Here is a 20,105-nt window from a genome sequence, read left to right as displayed (position 1 = left end):
TTTCTAGCATTAACGTCCCACACCCACATCCGGGACACCCAAAAATGCCTCATCAACACCGCTAGCCTCTAACTTCAACCTCTTTTTTCTTTACTAATATCGATTCAATCGTTACAAAATTTCACATACGTCTTCTTTACACTAATATGAGTCAATATACCGAAGATGATATTTATCGAGCTCTTCAAGCAATAGCTACCGGTCAAAGCCTCCGAAAAGCAGCATATGAGCATAGTGTCCCAAGATCCACTCTTTCACGACGGATTCAGGGAGCCCAGTCAAGAGATATAGCCTTCGCTGACTACCAGAGGCTCTCTCCATCCCAGGAATCTCATATAGCTAAATGGGTTCGAATCCAGGCTGCCCTAGGCCTCCCACTAACCCATCAACAGGTCAAAGACTTCGCCGAGCGTATCCTACAGATCCACGGAGACACCGAACTACTTGGAAAGAACTGGGTCCAGGCTTTTATCAAGAGGAACCCGTCAGTCAAGGTCCAGAGAAGCAGAGCTATCGATTCCCAGCTGATACGTGACCCCATGGGGGGTTGCCCTATAGCTAGAGAAAAGATAGATAAGAGCTATAAAAGAGCTCTGCCAGGCCAGAATAGCTGACCTGGCCATCCTTTCCCAATACAACAATTCACACCCCATATGCACTCGCATCACCAGCGTATTAATGGAGCCTCAGCTAATGTGATCAGGTAATGGTTCAAATACCTCGCTATCCCTGAGATCAAAGCTATTAAGGCCTCGAATCGATACAATATGGATGAGACAGGTATTCTAGAAGGTAGAGGATCAACTGGTCTTGTTCCAGGATTATCTGAGACTCGTTCTATACGGAAGAAACAGCCTGGATCTCGAGCTTGGACATCTCTTATAGAGTGTATCTCTGCGACTGGTACTGCACTACCCCCACTTGTGATATACAAGGGGAAGTCTGTCCAGCAGCAGTAGTTTCCTCTGGACTTGACTCCATACGAAGCCTGGAGGTTTACAGCAACAGAGAATGGGTGGACGCCAGACTCTACGACTATTGAGTGGCTGCAAAAGATCTTTATTCCTTTGACTCAACCAGAGGACCCTGAAGAGACTAGGTTACTTATCCTAGATGGGCATAGTAGCCACGAAACGACAGAGTTTATGTACCTCTGCTTTATAAACAAGATACACTTGCTTTTCTTGCCGCCACACACATCCCACGTTCTCCAGCCTCTCGATCAGTCAGTCGTTGGACCCCTCAAGGCAGCCTATAAGAAGGAGCTTGGTTACCTTGACCGATGGGATACTACTACTGTCGTAGGGAAGAGAAACTTTCTCCTCTGCTATAGAAAGGCACGTCTAGCAGCATTGACCGCTAATAACATTATCAGTGATGGAAATATACTGGTCTCTGGCCTTCGAGCATAGCTAGACCCCTTATGAGCCCCCTGCTCCTTGAGAATACGTCAGCACCAATCAGACAGCCTAGTCAGACTTGCAAAGGGTACTCTGATAGTAAGGGTAGTCAGGACTGGGCGCTAGAGACATCAGCAGTAGCCTGGTCAACGCCTAAGAGGAGAGATGAGCTCCAAGATCAACTCAGCTTATTCAGCAAGCCTGATAGTGATCCAAATACCCAGCGGCTACTCTTTCGGAAAGTTCAAAAGGGCTTTTATGAGAAGGACTACCAATTAGCTGTCGCACAGCGAAAGATTGAGGCAATAGAGGCAGAGCTTGAGGCTAGTAGGGCTAGGAAGCGGAGGAATGTCAAGATGAGCCCAAATTCGAAGTTTACTAATATCAAGGCTATTCGGAAGGCTCAAATCGAGGCTGGTGAAATTGAGGATAGTACAGATGAGTCTAGCGAGTCTGAAAACCCTAGTGACGGTGAAAGCTGTATTATAGTCGCATTAGAATAAGTGTAAAAAAAGGTTGAAGTTAATGGTTATAATATATAGTGTCATTTTTAGGGCGTCCCACATGTGGGGGTGTCCCGGATGTAAGTGTGGGACGTTAATTGGGGCAGTGGCTAACATGTCAGGCTACATGAATACGACCTACGTATAATCGACCACGCAAACCCTTATCCACCGGTAACGCAAATTCTCAGCTTATAACCCCACAGCTAGCTTGTAGGCATCCCCCTGTGATGCAAAATAGGGCACGCGTGGCAGTTATGCATGACCGTTCAAGCCTCCAAGCCATGCTTGAGATCGGCAAGTGCTCGGGACTCACGAAGTGGTCCGGGTGGATTGAGCAAGTCGCGGGGATTTTGCGTGTCATTTGACTACGACAGCCTTTTTTAACAAAATGGACGATTCTGGGTCCGACAATAGGCCCTAGGCCACCCGTCATGCCTAGGTCATGCCCGATCTCATCTACAGTCTAGACAGTGTTGAAGCAGCCTTTCTTTCTGAGATGGGAAGCGCATTACGACTTCCCCTAGCCTCTGCATGACAGCTGCCTGCATGGATTCGGTTGTGGTCTGAAATATTCTTGTAAAATAGCTTTTGATTCTCGCGTTTTTATGACCACGGGGTCAACAAGTGGGATGCTAGCATGGCATTTAAATCCCGATTTAGACAAAATGGACGTTTTCGGATTATGCATTTAGCCAATGGATGTTGCTGCCAATTGCCATACTCGGTGGCTCTGGTGGTCAAAATTCCCCTTTCCTCTGTTTGTCGGTAACACCACTTGGTACCTACTCGGGTACCTTGACACACTCTGGTTCCTTTTGCTCGAGACCACAGATATCATAGAGTGACAATATTAGAATTACACTAGGCACTTGTCGAAGTTCCTCCACATCAACATTGAACCCTCCCGGCCATCTCAAGCAATCAGCCCAAAGAACCTCAACATAATATCTTCATTCACCAGCGACGTATGCCCCACGCCCTCCGCAAAGTACCCTTGTAACTGCGTCCCATCTCCATACACCATCTGCGTATACTCCGCGGACGGCACTCCAGTAACATTCTTCGTAAACGGCACCCCCAGCACCTCGCTCCACTGCTTCAACGCCTCCACCGCACACTTCGGCCTCACCAGCGTATCGTTCGTCCCATGAACAATCATCATCCTGGGCCTCTTCTCTGTATACCCGGGATACGAGTTCCTGACGAAATTCCCCCATTCAGTCGATGTGTGTTCCAGCCCCTGCGCACACGTCTGATTCTGACAAAACGGCGTCGAGCACGGCGAACCTGCTGAACAGGCATGCGCTACGCCCGAGTAAGCCGCCGCGGCCTCGAAGACGTTGGGGTATGTGCCAGCGAGGGCGTTGGTCATCATGCCGCCAGAACTAAACCCCATGGCGAAAACGCGCGTGCTATCGCCATTGTACGTCGAGAGGGTGTAATTGATCATGTTGATGATTCCCAGGGCATCGCCGCCTTCGTTGTGCGTAAGCGTCGCGGTGTTGTGCACATCCCAGCAGTGGTTAAAGTTGGGGGTCTCGGGGTAGATGAGGATGAAGCCGTTGGCGTCGGCGTATGAGGGGAGGGTGGTGCGGTTGTACCAATTTAGGGCGTCGCGTTGGCAGGAGTGGATCTGTGGCTTGGGTTAGAGAGGGATAGGAATAGGGGCTTGGTGTTGGAGGAACATACTGCGACAATGATGGGTGGATTGGCCGCCAACTGATCGGGTACGTAGATATACATAGTTATGTTGGTTGGGTTTGTGCCCCAGTTTGTGACGCCCTGAAGCGATGCGCCGAGGCACGTCGCTGCCATGGCAGCGAATATGAAGAGTGACCCGAGCATCGTGGATTGGTGAGACGAGCACAGATCTGACAATGACGAGGCCTAAGACTTATAACGATCGCGGTAGTTTGCTGCAACCCCTACGGAGCAGCTTTGAGCTACTTGCTGCATCTCTTGGGGTTCTTATACTAACCCCGGATTTCCTGCCGATCTAATATCGGACAGGACTAGTCCATTTCTAGGGTTTTGGTGCGCAGCGGCTATACGAAGGGTTTTCTTGGCTATAACCACTAAGGGATCGGACCTCGTGGCATTGACAGCCAAGCCGATTACCCCGTATGCTATCCTATCTAGTCCGATACAGGCCATACTCTGGAGGGCGGGGGAGGAGGGGCGGGGAGGAGCACATTCAATTCGATGCTTTCTGATAGCTTGCAACGAGTCCGACCAAGTACCGGGATCCTGATATAAATGAACTGGCCCCACACAGGGTCGTCACAGAATTGCCAGTCCGGCGCTGATATACCGGGTCTACCCCACGATCACAAGAGTACCTGTTAAATTAGGCAAAAAAAGCGATCGGAGAAACGAGAGCTCATTTTATTTTTCTCCGCGATATCCGGTAAGTGGAGTTGGTAAACGTCATATAGAGATAGAGCATAAGCACATGAAACTGATTGGGTTGGTTAAAATTATAGGATGGGACAGCGACTTCTGCCAAGTTACAGGTGGTTGCTGTCGTGATCTCGAAAATGGAATTGGACAGAACTGGCTACGAGAAGGCGCTGCTGTAGTTGATATATGTAACGAAACCTCTAATAGTCTAGCTGCGTAAACCACTAAAGAGTCTGTAAGGGTTTGTGCTAGTAAGTAAGTCCTGCTGCGGAGTCCTTTAGCAATAATATCGGGGTCTGACGTATGGAGTATAGTGCTTTGGGGTAACTGAAGTATTCGAGTAGGGTAACTGGGAATAGAGTCGTCAAGGCAGTTTGCCTCACCAATGGGTTAGATTGATGCTTAGATTGATCACTGAAGTAGACTGTCTATCTATGAAATGCCTGGGAGTCCTGTCCCTTATATATCCATTCCCTCCCTCACTGATAACTGGGGCCATTAGATCCTTCATGGATACTATTGGTCCTAACTGGATATGTTGGATCATTTCATATCCAAATGATCCACCCTTGTAAGTCACGTGGCTTGTAATCCTTGCCCTAGCTGGCTCCTCCTGCAGCTAGCCACTCCTGTGTGACTTTCCCCTTTTCCCTCCTAGGCACGGCCAAGGGAGCTCGTTTGTTTTGTCAATGGGCGGAGGAGACCAATTTCTTTACTGAGATCTGCCCATCGCACTGAACAGGAATGTTAGATGAAGACAGTCCCCTGTAACATAGATTCGACTAGCATAGACCATGCCGGCACTGCGCCCGGCACGTCTCACGTGATGAGACGTTAAATTTCAATCAATCAACCAAAGTCCAGGGACTTTGGTATTGGTCTCTTTTGGTGAAGACATCTGGTACGGTGGCGTAGTGGCAAGGATTGCAACCCCTGTCACGGCGTGACATCAGTAGGATATACCTACCACCTAACATACTGAACAGAGGGCTCCAGTATCAACAGATCCTATCTGTTGGTCTTATCAGACGAAGATCGTGGTACTGGTTATAAGAGCTTCACTCTTATATGTCTGGTGCGCGAGTTGGTCGGATGTGCCTCTGATACTCGTATCGTGATAATAGGATCTCGAACGTAAAGATAAGCTGAATAACTAAAATAACTAAATAACTGACTGAAAAGCGAAGGTGAAGATATAGATAAGAAGGAGATGATGATATGAAGATGAGGATGATGATGCGTGAAGATGGGGGACTCGTGTCCTATGTCACGACCTGGGTTGCATCGCATTGGTAGAGACCTCGATTAGGTGCTATCGACGAAGATTCTACTCTAAGGAGCGAAGGAAAGAAGATCACAAACTTAGGTTTGAGGGAGCGCGACTAAGTCGTCCACGCTTGGCGGGGCTCCTACAGGGGTTATGATTGGCTTCCCATCTGGCACTGCCACGGCAGGTGTTCCAGCTGTAAGTCACCTGGTTGTAGTGAGTCTGCGAGGGTTGACCTTCACATCCTACTCTGCCTCTGTGCCTCTTAAAGAAGAGAAAATAAACTTTCTCCTAGCCCCGTAACCTATTTCCCTGATGTCCGGCCTTACCCCGTTACAATAGCGCCGACGGGCTACGACCCTCGCGATCCATCTCGAGGATCTATCTAATCAGCGCGTCTTCCTAATCTCTAGATAGCTTCATCGACGCGATTGACGCGTCAGAATAGCCCAGGCCATCGCCGAGTCGTAATTAGAGGGTAGAGCGCGGAACGCCCTGTCGGAGGGAAGCTGATGCGAGTGCATATGGGGTGTGAATTGTTGTATTGGGAAAGGATGCCAGGTCAGCTATTCTGGCCTGGCAGAGCTCTTTTATAGCTCTTATCTATCTTATCTATAGCTATAGGGTAACCCCCGGGGTCACGTATCAGAAGCCTGGCGCTAGGATATCCCTTGATTAATATCGTTAACGATTACGGGCCGCCATCGCACCACGGCCACTATACTCTCGCAGAGACCTCGCAACGGCAACAGGAGAACCAGTAGTTAGTGGGACTATTGTAAGATGGCTGCTAGGGACGGGTCGGACAGCTTCAAGGCCCAGATAGCATCGATCTTCTCAGGGGGGACTTTGTTGGTAGGTTGAGAACCAACGTAGTATGGTAGTGAACGCAACGCAGTCGCCAATAGGGCGAACCGACGACGCAGCGTATGTATTTAGTCCAGCCATTAGGGTACGGTTTGACATACGGGAGTACTAGTAGAGGTACCGGGGGCTTCGAGCCTACGGCGTATTTAATAATAATAATAATAAAATATCGTTAAGTGCGCCTTAAATCGAATTTTCTGAATATCGAGGCATTTTATAATAATAGCCAATACCGACGATAATCTGTTATACCGAAGGTTGTTGTAGTTGGCAGAATGGGTGGCCAGGAAGGTGGGTGGCCAGGAAGGTGGGTGGCCAGGAAGGTGGGTGGCCAGGAAGGTGGGTGGCCAGGAAGGTGGGTGGCCAGGAAGGTGGGTGGCCAGGAAGGTGGGTGGCCAGGAAGGTGGGTGGCCAGGAAGGTGGGGGTGTACGACCTGTCAGGGTTGTGTATACAAGATGGGTGGATAGGTGAACAGCACAGAGCCAATCGCAGGCAGCCATAATGTCTCTTAGTCCGCGCAACAAAAAGGTAAATAAAGACTCATGGACGCCCAGGAACGCCCAGGAACCCGTGCAAAGAATACTTCTCGTTTACTTTCATCTGTCAGTAGACGAATTCTGCGACATCCGTGAGGGAGACCTCGCCCCGGCAAAGCAACCAACACATTCGTTCAATTGCCATTGCCTATGTGTTATCCCGAGTCTTGTGTCTGATCTTATTCGTCGACCGGCAACTCTTTATACCGGCGACAACTTTGAAGTTCTTGCCCAATCAGAAACGGAATGCGTGTCCATCTCTTCTTTGCCGCCCTGGCTCTGTGCTGTGACACAGCAACCGCAGTGGTAGAAGGCAACAGCACCAAGTACTCGACATGGATGGCATACAGCATCATGTCGCGCAACCAAGGCATCATGACGGGCACAGGCGGACGCTCGGAACTCCTCCAGACCGGATTCACGCAAAAGGCGTTTACAGCGCTCATCGAGCAATACCCCGACGATGACGACGTGCAGCAATACATCACAACCAGCGCCGCCTCCGTTATTCCATTTATAGAGAATGCTACCTATGACGCCTTGTCGTACCCAATGGACCGGCTTTCCAACGGAAACGCGCTGCTGGCTCTCTACGAACAGACAGGCAACACAACATATGGCAATGCGGCGGATGCGCTGCGCCGGAGCATCGATTTGAATCGCAGGAATGAGGAGAGTGGGCTGTGGTACTACGTCTACCCCTACTGGAGCTATCTGGACGGCATGTTCTCACTTGCGCCATTCTACACCATCTCCGCACTACCGTCACAAGGTAACGGGACAGAAAATCTGACGGCATTGGACGACATGCAACTGCAGCTCGATCTCCTGTGGCAGCACTGCCGGAACGCTTCGTCGGGGCTTTTGGTGCATGGGTACGACGCCACCCGGATGGCTGTCTGGGCGGACCCCGAAACGGGTTCGAGTCCGCACGTTTGGGGCAGGAGTCTGGGATGGTATGCCATGGCCTTGGTGGACACCCTAGACCTCCTTCCGAGCTCGCCGGCCAAGTATAAAGATCGGCTGCTCGATATGTTCCAGGACCTCGCTGGTGCGCTGGTTGATGCCGTCGACCCGCTGACAGGAGGTTGGTGGCAGGTTTTGGATCAGCCCGGCCGTGAGGGCAACTACATCGAGTCCAGTGCAAGTGCCATGTTCTCTTACGCTCTACTTAAAGGCGTGAGACTGGGATACCTCGCGACCGACTCCGAGGCCCCGACTGTTGCAGCGCGAGCGCATACGTACTTGACGAGTGTGTTTGCGGTCCGGGAAGCGGATGGGACTCTGGGGTACAACGGGACGGTATCGGTGTGCAGTCTGAACTCAACAGCGTCATATGAGGTGAGTTGACTATACTTGTGCGCATCTCAGCATTTGGACCGCACTAACAGCAGTTACAGTACTACGTCGGACAGTCTCTGGACTACAATAGCGTGCTTGGGTCTGCGGCGTTTGTGCTAGCGTCGCTCGAGGTGGAGAGAAGCCATAATGTGTAAAGCAATGTAATTGCCATAGATACGGATAACCCGGAAGCAACGGAGCCGCCAAGCTCCAAACAGTCGGGCGTTCATGCGAACTTGGAAATGGAATGGAGCATACCGCGGGACGTCTTTCTTCTTGGAGACAGTCTAATCTGGAATCCCGTGCTTTTACGAGTCGTTGGAACAATTCCTTTCTCATTGATCGGAAACGTCGAGTCGGGTGTGAATTAATTACCGGGATGTATCTGGCCCAGGAACATGGATTGCTGGCTTGGCGACCGATGCGGTACTTGGGGGGATTCAGGGGTGGTGAAACATTTCAACAGCGACAACCATCGCATGACGACCGTGAAATCTCCACCTTGACTTTATTCGAGAATTGTGAATCTATACGCAGGATCTTGAACGGGATTAGGGGAGCAATGATGGCTTCACTTATAACGGGCCAGGCATCCACGGCTCTGCGATGGACAGAAGACTCTGGCGCATGTCGATCTGATCAACCACCACAATGAAGAATCTGACAGCCGCCTTCTTGTCGCTGGCTACGGCCGCGTCGGCCTCGTGCGTTGGAAGCAAAATTCCCACGACCTCGTCCACGGCCGTCGCAGCACAACCGACAACAGTCAGCAGCAGCAACGTCACCAATCCGTCAAACTCGAGCGCGAGTTCGTCTTTCGCCAAGACCAATGGCGTCCTTTTCGATATTGATGGCGTATCCGAGTACTTCGCGGGTACGAACTGCTACTGGTGCGGCTTCCTGACGGAAAACGGCGACGTCGACCTCGTCTTCTCTGACATTGCAGCCTCGGGCATGAAGATTGTGCGAGTGTGGGGCTTTAACGATGTCAACACCAAGCCTACCGATGGGACGGTGTGGTACCAGTACCTCTCTGCCGAAGGTTCTGAGATCAACACGGGCGTTGATGGCTTGGGGAGGCTCGACTACGTTGTCCAGGCTGCGGAGGCGAATGGGTTGAAGCTTATCATCAACTTTGTCAACAATTGGAGTGATTATGGAGGTATTGCAGCTTACTCCTCGGCGTTTGGGGGGGATGCGACAACTTGGTATACCAATTTGGTGGCACAGAACCAGTACCAGGCCTATATTGAAGCCGTTGTGAGCCGGTACTCGGAATCGACTGCCGTATTTGCTTGGGAGTTGGCGAATGAGCCTAGATGTGATGGGTGTGATGTGTGAGTTTGCACCTGCGAACTTTTCGTTTTCATCCGTGACAGACGCTAACATGAAATAGATCCGTCATTTACAACTGGGCCGCCAACACCTCGGCGTACATCAAGTCTCTAGATTCCAACCACATGGTGACTATGGGCGATGAGGGTTTCGGTCCCCTCGACGGTGACGATGGAAGTTACCCGTACACCACCTCGGCTGGAGGCTACACCTGGAGGTCCAATATGAACATCACCACCCTCGACTTCGCCACCCTGCACCTGTACCCCGACAGCTGGGGTCAGGACTACAGCTGGGGCACCCCGTGGGTTGAGTTGCACGGAGCCGCCTGCGCTGCAGAAGGCAAGCCCTGTCTCTTGGAAGAATGTGAGTTTCATCTCATTTCCAAGCCCTGCTCACTTTATACGTGTCAATTACTGAACCCTGGCAGACGGTGGCAACAATAACTGCACCATCGAGAACCCTTGGCAAGACGCTGCCCTAGCCACTGACGGCATCGCCGCCGACATGTTCTGGCAGTACGGCGACACGCTTCCCAGCTCTGGCTCGCAGACTTCGGATGACGGCAACACGGTTTACTACAAGCAGGGCAACTGGGACTGCATGGTTGCGGATCACATTACGGATATCAAAGCGGCCAATGCGGCCTGAAGTGACAGGGCACAGGCGGGGATCACGAGATAGCCGAGAGGTTTAGTTTTGTCGGTACCCGATTTACCAATTCACTGTATATAGTTGACTACTGAATGTAAATGTATCTCAAAGACTCCGGCGTAGGCTCAACTCTGCCGAGTTCATCTCTCTATAGGGAGCATTCAGCCCACCCTCTCGACCATCCGCAACTCCCATCAAATCCATCATATAAAAGAGCCTCGCTCCGAGGGGCTTAGTTCTCGCTGGCGACAGACTTCTCGTCGGGAGCACACTTCGTGAAGACTTCCAGCGCCTTGCCCTCCTAGTAGTTTGGCACTTCGGTATCCATTCTCTTCAGCACGGCGCATCGAACTCTGGGCTCGGTGTTGTACTTCTCCTGGCACGGCTTGAACGCGCTCTTCTGGACGCAGCCGCATGTGGAATTTTGAGATTTATGGTAACAAATGGTGGGCTTGTATTTGATTCATTGATTGACTGGCTGTTGGGTCGCTGCTAGTGTGGGATGGAAGGAACTTGCGTAGGGGCTTAAGTGACTGAAAGGTATTTGGGGTTGGTTGGTTGGTGACTAGACGGCGTCTGTAGGCAATATAGGTAAAAGGGTAACATGACGAGGTACAAGAATTAGTGTAATCCAGCGGAAAATTGACTCAAGCACATTGAATCATGCATGATGCATTTCATTGAGAGCTTTTGAGGCTCTTGGATAACAGTAAGACAAAACCGATTTCCAGCCACACCGAGAAGCAAGTATCAATATACGTTGCAGAAATACTGGTGTATAGAAATGTATCTTCTTACACTGCGTCTCAGTCTTTTTCATAGCCTTGATAGATCGAGAATTGGTTCCAATCTTCCAATCCTGTTACGAAAAGCTAGCAATCATCCAAGAAACTATGGAAATACGCCGAATCCATCACAGATTGTCCCATTTGAGGTATAACTGGGTATGCTTGGTTGCCTTTCCAAGATGCCGTGTAGCATTAAACAAAGCGATGCCTCCCAGCCGCTTGCGTTTTGATGTGTAGCGGTTTTTGATGATCATTGTACGAGGCAGACATGCATAGTATTTAATGATATTCAACCGAAAAAACAACATTCTAACTGCCATGAAATATGAGAGGCAGGAATATCAGGTCACGGAGGTTGACTTACAAGCGGGTTTTGGTGCTGCTTTCCGCGTTACAGTGTGCGCTGTGCGACGGCTAACCTTTCTTCAATGTCATGACGTCAAGAAAACGCGCCATCCATCAACGCGTCTTCGATGACGGTTCGACAGAGCGCCATGATGCCATTCGAACACAGCCGTACGACAATACGTAGCCATTGGTGTTTTAATATGCCTTATTTCGATAATTGTCTCGTCAAACTTTCTTCACTTCGTCCAAAACAATCTCCTCATGTTCTCCCGATCCAACTTCGTGCAAACCTCCGCATCTGCTCTTCGAAGTACAGGACGATCTACTTCCACGTTTAGAACTCTATTCGGATTTATACAACAGAAGGTTAGAATAATGGCGACCGGAACCCCTTCAGCATCTGCCCAGGCGCAACAAAACGCCGACGCGACGTCCGCAACACTCTCGTCATACGACATCAAGAACAAGCCGATCAACGAGGCCCCAGGGGTGAAGCTGTCAGAGTCGCAAAAAGTGGTGGTAGGAAGTATACTAGATGTTCGTTCTCTTTGTTGCTTCTATATGTCCACTCATCAAACTCTTTTCGACCTATTTGAACCTACCTCAACGTAATCAGCCTGATTGACACTCCTAGCTTTTCTCTGGCAATCCAACCTTGAAACATCTCTCCCTCTGGCACCGCGACGCCATCTTCGCCGACAACATCACGTCCGCCGCCGGATACGACAAGTTCGCGGCGCAATGGTATGGTCTCCCCGCCGTCTTCTCGCCCATCCACATTCAGTCGCATAAGGTTACCTCGGCAGGGAACCCTATAGTGATGGACTTGAGCAACAAATATGTTGTCAAGGGACTGAAGACGGAGAAGATCATGGACTCCGTGGTTAAGATTCATATCGACGGTGATGGCAAGATTGAGAAAGTGGAGGATAAGTGGAATGGAAACTTGCCTGAGGGCGGCGTAGCGGAGGTGAGTTGGTTTTCTCTTCTTCTATTTAGGCGAGTGATGGATATTGGGGTGGGGGTCATCTGGTGGGCGTTTTGTCGGGCGAGCTGGTGGTGGCCGTCCCTGGTAGGATATGTGTTATGTGGAGTAAACATGTGCTGATGCGCTAATGATCTGAATGTGCAGGCTTTCCGAAAGCTTAACGCGGTGACGGTGCCGACGATGGTGCAGGTTCCAAAGACGGAGGAGGAAGATTTGAAAATGAAGGCTGAGAGGGAGAAGTCGTCATGATGGGCCGGCATGGGCATGCATGTTTTGTGAGTGATGCCTCATAAGTTTGAAGAGATCGCAGCCCGCTTAGGATTGTAAAAGTACCGTGACACATGGAAAATAAATCATTTGTAGATATATCCGAATAACATTCCCATTTTCCACAATGCTCTGCAGCGATATATATCAGTAAGGAATTGGCACTGTTTGCTTTCCCGTAAACAATACCCAGTGTATATCCAATCCCAAACGCCTAACCGCGTACTTGTTCATGTCGTGCTAGGAAATGTTCCCCCATAGTCGCTAATCATCAATGCTCCAAATTCATCCAGTCCTGATCCTCAGCCCCCAAAGTCGCGGGGTACGGCAACGTAGCCAACATGGACCTCCAATCGGGACTCATCATACCCTCCTGATACACACCACCACTGCCGCTGCCCCCTTTCAGATCCTGACTCCGCATCTCACTCGCGATCCTCGCCTCAAACTCGTTGTATATCCCCTCAAACATGCGATGCGCCGCTTCAGCCGAAGGCCAGTACACCGCTACCTCCTTCGCACAGCGGAGCAACCTCGATAGTCGATCCAATGCGTTCAGCGCCGTGAGGAAGGATCGCTTCCCCACGGCGGACTTCACGTCGTTGGCGATGTGGATCCCCGCCGCGGTTAGGGCCACGATGGCCGGGAAGTGGCATTGTCCGGTTGTGCCGTTCGAAATAATGTCCTCGAGACAGCTGATGACGGTTTGGGCCGAGTCGTTGCATATGCCGTAGCTTTCATGGACGCGTGGGCTGTCGGTGCTGTGGATGTTGCGGTGGAGATGGAGTAGAACTAAATTGTAGTGGAGCTTAAGCTCCGAGGACCAGAAACTGGAGTCGTGGCGGAGACCCATGGCCCAGAGGGCGAGGCGGGCATCAATGGAGGCTAGGTCGGGACGGTCTGGCGCAGAAGAAAGCGAAGGGCTGTTGAGCTTGAGGATATCGAGGGCGATGCAGCTCAGTTCAATGTTGCGGAGGAGGTAATCCATCTGATAGTTCTCGTTCAATACACCGGCGCTGCTTTCAATGAAGTCTTCCTTCATCAAGGCGGGCTGGTCGATGTCGTCCAAGCTCACCATACAGGGGCGTCCGTGTTCGAGGGCAGAGAAGACTTCGTAGGTGAATGCCGTCCAGAAGGCGCGGCGGAAGATCTTCCTGTCTGCGTTGGGGAACTGGCCTGCTGCGTCCGACGACACGTCGCGGTGGGCGCCCAGACCGAAACCGATGCGGCAGGCTACGCCGAGCCAGTAGTAGCTCCCGCCACTGACGGTATCGGCGTCGTCAAGGTGCCACGTGAAGAGCAGAGCGGCTTGCATGAGGTGCATCCGGTCACACTCATGGCGGATGTGGAAGAGCATGCTCGCTCGCCGGAACAGGATCCCCTTGACCACAGCTCGAGAGCTGGCGATCTGGGGGTGGTCGCACACATGCGCGCCCGCCAGTAACACGGCCTGGAATAGAAGCAGGGGAGGCGGCTTGTGCGGGTCGGCGTATTGGGCTCGGAAGAGGGTCTCGTCGATGACAGGGAACCCCGGGTTGACGCGTGAGAAATAGGCATCGACGAGACTGTCGCGGATATCGCGTGCGGGGAAGCAGGAAATGTCGTTAGCAATGTCCAGATTGCCCTTCAGTCCCCAGATGCCGTCTTCAGGCTTCCAGGGGAGGCTGGGCCGAATGGGCGGGTAGGGGTAGTGGAGGTTGTTTTTGCTGTCGTCGGGGCTGAGGGAGGACTGACGGAAGCCGACGAGGTGCGAGAGGTTCGAGACGGGGGTTCCCACGTAGGCGATGCGGAAGCGCGAGTGGACGTCGAAGACGAGCCATTCCACTGACCCGATGCCGTACTGGAAGAATTGCGCCAGCGAGCTGCGCGCGAGAGAGCCCAGGTGTGTCCATTTGTCCGAGACGACACTGAGGCGGCGCGTGGTTGCTGTCGGCGGTGTGGTCGCGATGGGTGACAGCAATGAGTCTTCGCAGCCGCCGGGTGTGATGGCCACCTCGATGGTGTCTGCCGTTGACGAAGTGGAGGGCTTGTGCCTGTGTCTATGTCGGTGTTCGGCGCTCTTGGGTCTGGATTTGAGCGCTTCCCAGTCCGTTGTTGACCTGATGACGACCGTTCAGTAAGGACCGCAAGAGAGGATGGACGACGATGACCACGAGGAGATGCATACCGGCAAGTCACCTTGAGTTTGATACACACCGAGCAAGGCCCTCCCTGCTCAACCACATCGCACCTTGATTTCCTCCTCCGACACACATCACACGCTTTACGCTGCTGTCGCTTCCGACGCTGTGGCTCCATCATGAAGAAAAAAAGTGTCCGGGTGTCATTGGCCACGACTAGAGGTAGAACTCAGGAGCCGACGGAAAAGCCAGAGGGTATATCAAGTATCGCAGAACCCTCGTCGCATTTTCGGAGTAGCGCAAGCGTAATGCCATTGTGTAATGCCCACACCCAATCCCGCATTCATTTGACGATTGGAACTGCTAGAAATCAAGAGCCAATGCGAACTGCCGGGCCGGTGGGACTGTGGTGCTGCAGCATCGGGTCAAGCTCGCCGGACACGAGGCCGCTTCTCTCCACATGATACCTTGCATTCGTGATGCCTTGGTATGTCGGGATGGTCTCCGCGATAAGACAAGGGGCGGGGGGGGGTTGCAGCATGTTGACAGCGGTTTTGAAGAATGATTTGGGGGAACTTGAAAACTGACAGGGTTATTATTAGTCTGTGACATCCCAAGTCTGGGGAGTCGGTGCCACTCGGTGGGGGCTGATAAGTAATGATAAGTAACCGTTATGGAGGTAATTGTAATGGCTTCACGATAGAGAGAAAACCCCTGGATCGGAGTAGGCCGTTGAACCAATGGGATTGGTTCATGGGAGAGATATTCGATATCAAAAAGACGACAATCGGGAGCAACGTTCCTCTTTATCAATTGAGCAATCTCGTCCAGGCAGGCAATCGTTGCTGTCGGCTATCTCTTACAGTTGAGCTCGTCGTCAATCTCGATCTCCATCTCAAATCTCTGCTGCCTGAGTTATCGTGCCGCTCCACAGTCGGCAGCTCCTCATCGCCGAACAAGCACAAGCGGCTTCCCGCTCTGCACAATGTCATTGGGCGCAATCAAGACCTTTTCCACGGTGGAACCCACCATCCGATCATCGGCCAGCACGTTGATCTCCATCTTCATGGCTTCGAGGATGGTCACGACGTGGTGCTTTTTCAGTGTCTCGCCTTCGGACACCAGGACTTTCCAGACATTGGCGTTGACGGGTGCCTCGATGGCTTCGATATTTGGGTCTGTGGCGTGTTAGCACCATGCGGAAACCTGACTGGGGATTGCAGATGAAGACGAGGCTCGAGTGAGGACTCACCATCCAACAGCGCCTGTACGTAATCCATCGAAACCTTCCCCTCCTTCTTCTCCTCCGCCCACCGGTCCAACAACTCCTGCTCCAGCCTCACCATCTCCCCCTGCACCCTCCCCTGCCTCTCCCTCATCCCCTGGACCTCCTCCCTCGTCGCCTCCAACAACCTATTGTGCTCCCGCATATCAAAGCCCGACTCCTCAATCCGGTACTCGTACCTCCCACTCCGGAACAAGGCCATCTCCCCATCATACTCCGCCTCAGTCACCTCGTAAAACCGAATCACGTCCATATCCTCAAATAACCACGGTTGAGCGGGACTAAATCCGCTCTTGTACCCCAGCACATCCACCCCCGGGATAGTCATCCCCGTCGGCATGTAACCCCCCGGTGAATCCACAGGATAAACCGCTAGGCAAGATCCGCCCCACGAGGCGGTGCCCTCGGGTGTGAACGTCCGTGAGGGGTTCATCTTGGGTGCGTTGAGTCTATGTCGCGGGTCGGCTGGTAAGGCTTCGGGGAGGGCCATGAAGAAGCCGACGCCGATGACCACGAATTCGGCTTCTAGGTAGATTTCTTTGAGCCGGGACACGGAAATGCCGTTGTTATCGGCGACGAACTTGAAGGTGTCTGGTAAGTATGAGGCGTAGGGGCGCTGGTTGGCCATGTATCGCTCGATGGACTCGGTGAGTTTGCGGTGGGTGAAGGTCAGGGGCAGGTGGAAGATTCGGTTGGCCAGGATGGCGAAAGAGAGATCTCCTAATTTGGCTTCGAGCGTGATGAGGTGGGATAGGAGTTCGGCTTGTGGAATGAGGAGGCCGTTGTAGTAGATCATGAGGGAGTTGCCACAGCCGACGGTACTGAGGAGACCTCCGTCTTTGGTAAAAGAGAATTTGCCTGTGGCGTGGGAGCGGAGGGCGCGATTGAGCGCTGTGGTGCGGCATTTGTGGTTCAGGTCGAAGGATCCGTAGCCGTAGTCAACGAGGAGGTAGTCATCGGCTCCTTGGCGGTAGGATACTAGGGGTCGGGATGATGTCTCCTTGAGGACCTTCACGACTTCCTGGCTGCGTGCACCTGCAGGCTTTGCAATGCTGTGACTAGCAAACGGAGTCACCGCATCGAAAGTCCCCTTACATACAGCTTTGGCCACTCTGTCGATAAAGTCGTCGTGAGCCCGACGGCACTTCAGCGCATGTTCCAAGCTAACGCGATGGAATTTAACCGTGTTACCCGCGCACATCTGTCCCACCTTCCAGTAATCCGCCTTGACAACTGTCAGACTGCACACGAACCCCCCAAAATCAGGACAGTCCACGGGGAAGATGACCGGTTCGTCTCCGGTCCAGTTCAACCCGCCCATCGGGTATCCGTACTCGATCACATTACTCGGATGCGCTCCTCCATCTCCCCCATCCGCTCTCGCCCACTTTGGTTTGGGTCCGATCAGTCGGATCCCGCCGCGGGCGGCGTTGTGGGATACTTCGAAGGTAGTGTCGTAGAAGGTGTCGACGTGCTCGTCCAGGAGGTAGCCGTCTTCGTATGGGCCTGGCATGACTTGGACGTCCCAGTGCGCGGAGTACTGGGGGATAGCTGTTGCAGGCATGACAACTCCACTTGTGACTTTTGGCAGGACATTCGCCGAAGCAATCTTGAGCAAGTCACCAGACCGCAGTTGGCGGCCTTGGTAACCGCCCACCTGAACCATGGGACACGTCGCCTTGGAGCCAAACCATTCGGCTACGTTCAAGAACCCGCCGTAGACAGCCAAGTAAGATCGACAACCGGAATTCGAAAGCGTCTTGCCGACGCTGAGGCGTTGGCCTGCTTTGATGGATGTCTGGCTCCACATAGAAATTTCGTCGCAGTCCAGCGTAGCTTGGATAGGGGCACCGCACAAAGCCACTATGGCATCCCCTAGGAATAGGAGGTCTGGACCGGTAAGTGTGATTTCTAATCCTTCCTTCCCCAGCGGATTTCCAACGAGCGCATTCGCGATCTGGAAAGCCACGGGGTCCATGGGTCCAGCGTGGCCGAAACCCCTTCCGATAGTCGGTCGGCCGGGGAAGTCCTGAATCAGAGTGTAGGAACCCCCTGACAGGACATCAATAGCCGGCGGCGCAAACTCGAAGGTGTCGAGATATTTCGTAATCGTGTCCCCAACCCTGAATTTCTCGTCTTGTGTGATGGCATGTAAAAAGTCCAGATTAGTAGGCGGTCCGCAAATAGAGCTTTTCCCGACGATTTCCGCCAGCTCTTCTACTGTTTGCTGTCGAGTCGGGGCATGGTGCATAACCTTGGCCAGCAGTGGATCGTAGTTCGAACTAACTGTGATCCCGGCTTGAACCCAGGTATCAATCCGAGTCGTCCCTGACGGGATCTCATGCCACCTCACCTCCTGCAGTAGACCGGGGGAGGGCGCGTAGTTCCGAACGGGATTCTCAGCGTACACCCGCACCTCGATTGCGTGGCCTTTTGGCTCGAGACATCGAGCTTGAAGATCATCGAGTTCAGTTGCCGTTAGTCCACCCTTTCCAGGAATCTGGGCGTCGGCTTGCCGCAGCATGAGCTCGACGATATCGACATCGTAGCACATTTCCGTAATCCCGTGCTCGACTTGCAGCCGGGTGTTCATCTCCAGGAAAAAGAAGTTGCCAGTCTCGTCGTCGACTAGGTACTCAATAGTCCCCGCTGACGCATAATTCACCGATTCCGCGAGTCGTACAGCAGCAGACGTCAGCTCCTTTCTGAGCCCGGGCTTCTTCAATTCCACCAACGGGCTGGGACATTCTTCCATCACTTTCTGATGCCGTCGTTGAATAGAACACTCCCGCTCGCCCAGGGAAATGACCTTCCCCTGGCCGTTGCCGAAAACCTGCACTTCGATGTGATGGCTAGAGGGGTAGTACCGCTCCATGAAGAGCCCTGCGTTCTTGAAGAGCGCTTCGCCACGCGATTGAACCGTCTTGAATGCGTTTCTGACTTCGTCCTCATCGGAGCAAGTGAGGAGACCCATACCGCCTCCGCCTGCAGTAGCTTTGAGCATTACCTAGACGCGTAGGTCAAGTTAACCCAATTGCTGAAATGTACTTCCGAGTTTCGGGAGCCATGGGAAAACAAAACTCACCGGATAACCCAGCCCTCCCGCCGCTTGAATAGCCTCTTCCTCACTCCCCAACAAACCCTCCGTCCCCGGCACGACTGGAACTCCCGCGGAAACAGCCAAGTCCCGCGCCCGGTGCTTCAGCCCAAAGCACTCGATGCTCCCAGGGTCGGGGCCCACAAATAAGATCCCGTTACTTGCCACATCACGCGCAAAGGACATGTTTTCCGACAGGAATCCATAACCGGGAATAATTGCCTGAGCACCTGTGGCTTTGGCTATGGCGATGATTTGGTCTCTTGAGTATGTGTGTTAGTAAGGTATAGTAATTGGGGTTAGGACCACGAACCCGTCTAGATAAGCTAATGTGGCATCACCCTCGAGCAGATGGGCTTCGTCTGATTGTGCCACGTGCTGGGCTGCCGAGTCGGGCTCGGTGTAAATTGCGATCGTGCGGATTCCGAGACGTCTGGTTTCACGCGTTAGACATCACAAGCATCGGTAAGACGAACCTGTGTTCTTACTTGGCCGTCCGGATTATTCGTCCAGCGATCTCACCACGGTTGGCAATCAAGAGCGTCTTGAGAGATTCCATTGTCACATGAGTTGATTCTACTCATGAGAATCTATATGCAATCTGCTGCGAGAAACGCATCACGGTGTCCGCCCCCCTCATCAGGGCAAGATGACATGGTCATGCATTTATCCGATACGACATTATCAGAGGTTAGAGTAGAATGTCACAACAGACGCTCATGTACGACATTGCCCCAAGATGAGTTGGAGGTGTATGATCGTGGGGTTTTGGAGTATGATAACAACGTATCAGTCCCCCAAATTACAAGACCCAAGGATTGGTATCCGCCGTCCCATGATAAGGCTGGGCTGGGGTATGTAATGCAAGACAACATTGGAGTAACATCTGGCACGAGTAGGGTCAC

At 52.3% G+C, this 20,105-nt stretch overlaps 7 protein-coding genes across 7 annotated transcripts; 3 read left to right on the top strand and 4 right to left on the bottom strand.

Annotated features, from left to right (window-relative positions):
* Positions 1-2,819: 2,819 nt before the first annotated feature.
* Positions 2,820-3,751, bottom strand: BCR38DRAFT_461944 (carbohydrate esterase family 1 protein; the record flags this gene model as incomplete). Its single annotated transcript, XM_040862585.1, has 2 exons — positions 2,820-3,539; positions 3,596-3,751. 2 exons carry the CDS (start codon positions 3,749-3,751, stop codon positions 2,820-2,822), a joined length of 876 nt encoding a protein of 291 aa, XP_040709747.1.
* Positions 3,752-6,654: 2,903 nt separating this feature from the next.
* BCR38DRAFT_356755 (uncharacterized protein) lies at positions 6,655-6,849 on the bottom strand (the record flags this gene model as incomplete). Its single annotated transcript, XM_040857044.1, has 1 exon — positions 6,655-6,849. A coding segment is annotated over one exon (195 nt), but the record flags the coding sequence as incomplete, so codon positions are not given.
* A 482-nt stretch (positions 6,850-7,331) lies between these two features.
* On the top strand, positions 7,332-8,473 carry BCR38DRAFT_356637 (glycosyl hydrolase; the record flags this gene model as incomplete). The annotated part of the gene is made up of 2 exons (XM_040857035.1): positions 7,332-8,318; positions 8,378-8,473. The coding sequence occupies 2 exons, from the start codon at positions 7,332-7,334 to the stop codon at positions 8,471-8,473; spliced, it is 1,083 nt and encodes a 360-aa protein (XP_040709745.1).
* Positions 8,474-8,969: 496 nt separating this feature from the next.
* On the top strand, positions 8,970-10,304 carry BCR38DRAFT_356680 (glycoside hydrolase family 5 protein; the record flags this gene model as incomplete). Its single annotated transcript, XM_040857038.1, has 3 exons — positions 8,970-9,655; positions 9,715-10,019; positions 10,084-10,304. The coding sequence occupies 3 exons, from the start codon at positions 8,970-8,972 to the stop codon at positions 10,302-10,304; spliced, it is 1,212 nt and encodes a 403-aa protein (XP_040709744.1).
* A 1,125-nt stretch (positions 10,305-11,429) lies between these two features.
* BCR38DRAFT_452132 (uncharacterized protein) lies at positions 11,430-12,774 on the top strand. Its single transcript, XM_040861506.1, has 3 exons — positions 11,430-11,980; positions 12,078-12,413; positions 12,576-12,774. Exons 1-3 carry the CDS (start codon positions 11,705-11,707, stop codon positions 12,678-12,680), a joined length of 717 nt encoding a protein of 238 aa, XP_040709743.1. The 5' UTR covers positions 11,430-11,704; the 3' UTR covers positions 12,681-12,774.
* Positions 12,775-12,833: 59 nt separating this feature from the next.
* BCR38DRAFT_123499 (fungal-specific transcription factor domain-containing protein) lies at positions 12,834-15,090 on the bottom strand. The gene is made up of 2 exons (XM_040853492.1): positions 14,866-15,090; positions 12,834-14,797 (listed from the first exon to the last, which is right to left on the bottom strand). The coding sequence occupies exons 1-2, from the start codon at positions 14,997-14,999 to the stop codon at positions 12,970-12,972; spliced, it is 1,962 nt and encodes a 653-aa protein (XP_040709742.1). The 5' UTR covers positions 15,000-15,090; the 3' UTR covers positions 12,834-12,969.
* A 673-nt stretch (positions 15,091-15,763) lies between these two features.
* Positions 15,764-19,930, bottom strand: BCR38DRAFT_461939 (putative urea amidolyase; the record flags this gene model as incomplete). The annotated part of the gene is made up of 6 exons (XM_040862584.1): positions 15,764-15,996; positions 16,071-19,110; positions 19,189-19,462; positions 19,514-19,633; positions 19,689-19,744; positions 19,916-19,930. 6 exons carry the CDS (start codon positions 19,928-19,930, stop codon positions 15,764-15,766), a joined length of 3,738 nt encoding a protein of 1,245 aa, XP_040709741.1.
* Between the last annotated feature and the right edge of the window lie 175 nt (positions 19,931-20,105).

Source organism: Pseudomassariella vexata (genome assembly GCF_002105095.1).
Source record: "Pseudomassariella vexata strain CBS 129021 chromosome Unknown BCR38scaffold_26, whole genome shotgun sequence".
Classification (NCBI taxonomy): Eukaryota; Fungi; Ascomycota; class Sordariomycetes; order Amphisphaeriales; family Pseudomassariaceae; genus Pseudomassariella; species Pseudomassariella vexata.
The sequence above is the reverse complement of the archived record's forward strand: the minus strand, read 5'-3'. Positions and strand labels throughout refer to the sequence as shown.

Excerpts from the sequence above, each read along its gene's own strand:
- BCR38DRAFT_452132 (XM_040861506.1), top strand. The coding sequence starts at position 11,705 with ATGTTCTCCCGATCCAACTTCGTGCAAACCTCCGCATCTGCTCTTCGA. Across the intron at positions 11,981-12,077 it reads TGGTAGGAAGTATACTAGAT|CTTTTCTCTGGCAATCCAAC; the intron begins GTTCGTTCTCTT and ends TGACACTCCTAG. Across the intron at positions 12,414-12,575 it reads CTGAGGGCGGCGTAGCGGAG|GCTTTCCGAAAGCTTAACGC; the intron begins GTGAGTTGGTTT and ends CTGAATGTGCAG.
- BCR38DRAFT_123499 (XM_040853492.1), bottom strand. The coding sequence starts at position 14,999 with ATGATGGAGCCACAGCGTCGGAAGCGACAGCAGCGTAAAGCGTGTGAT. Across the intron at positions 14,798-14,865 it reads AAACTCAAGGTGACTTGCCG|GTCAACAACGGACTGGGAAG; the intron begins GTATGCATCTCC and ends GGTCGTCATCAG.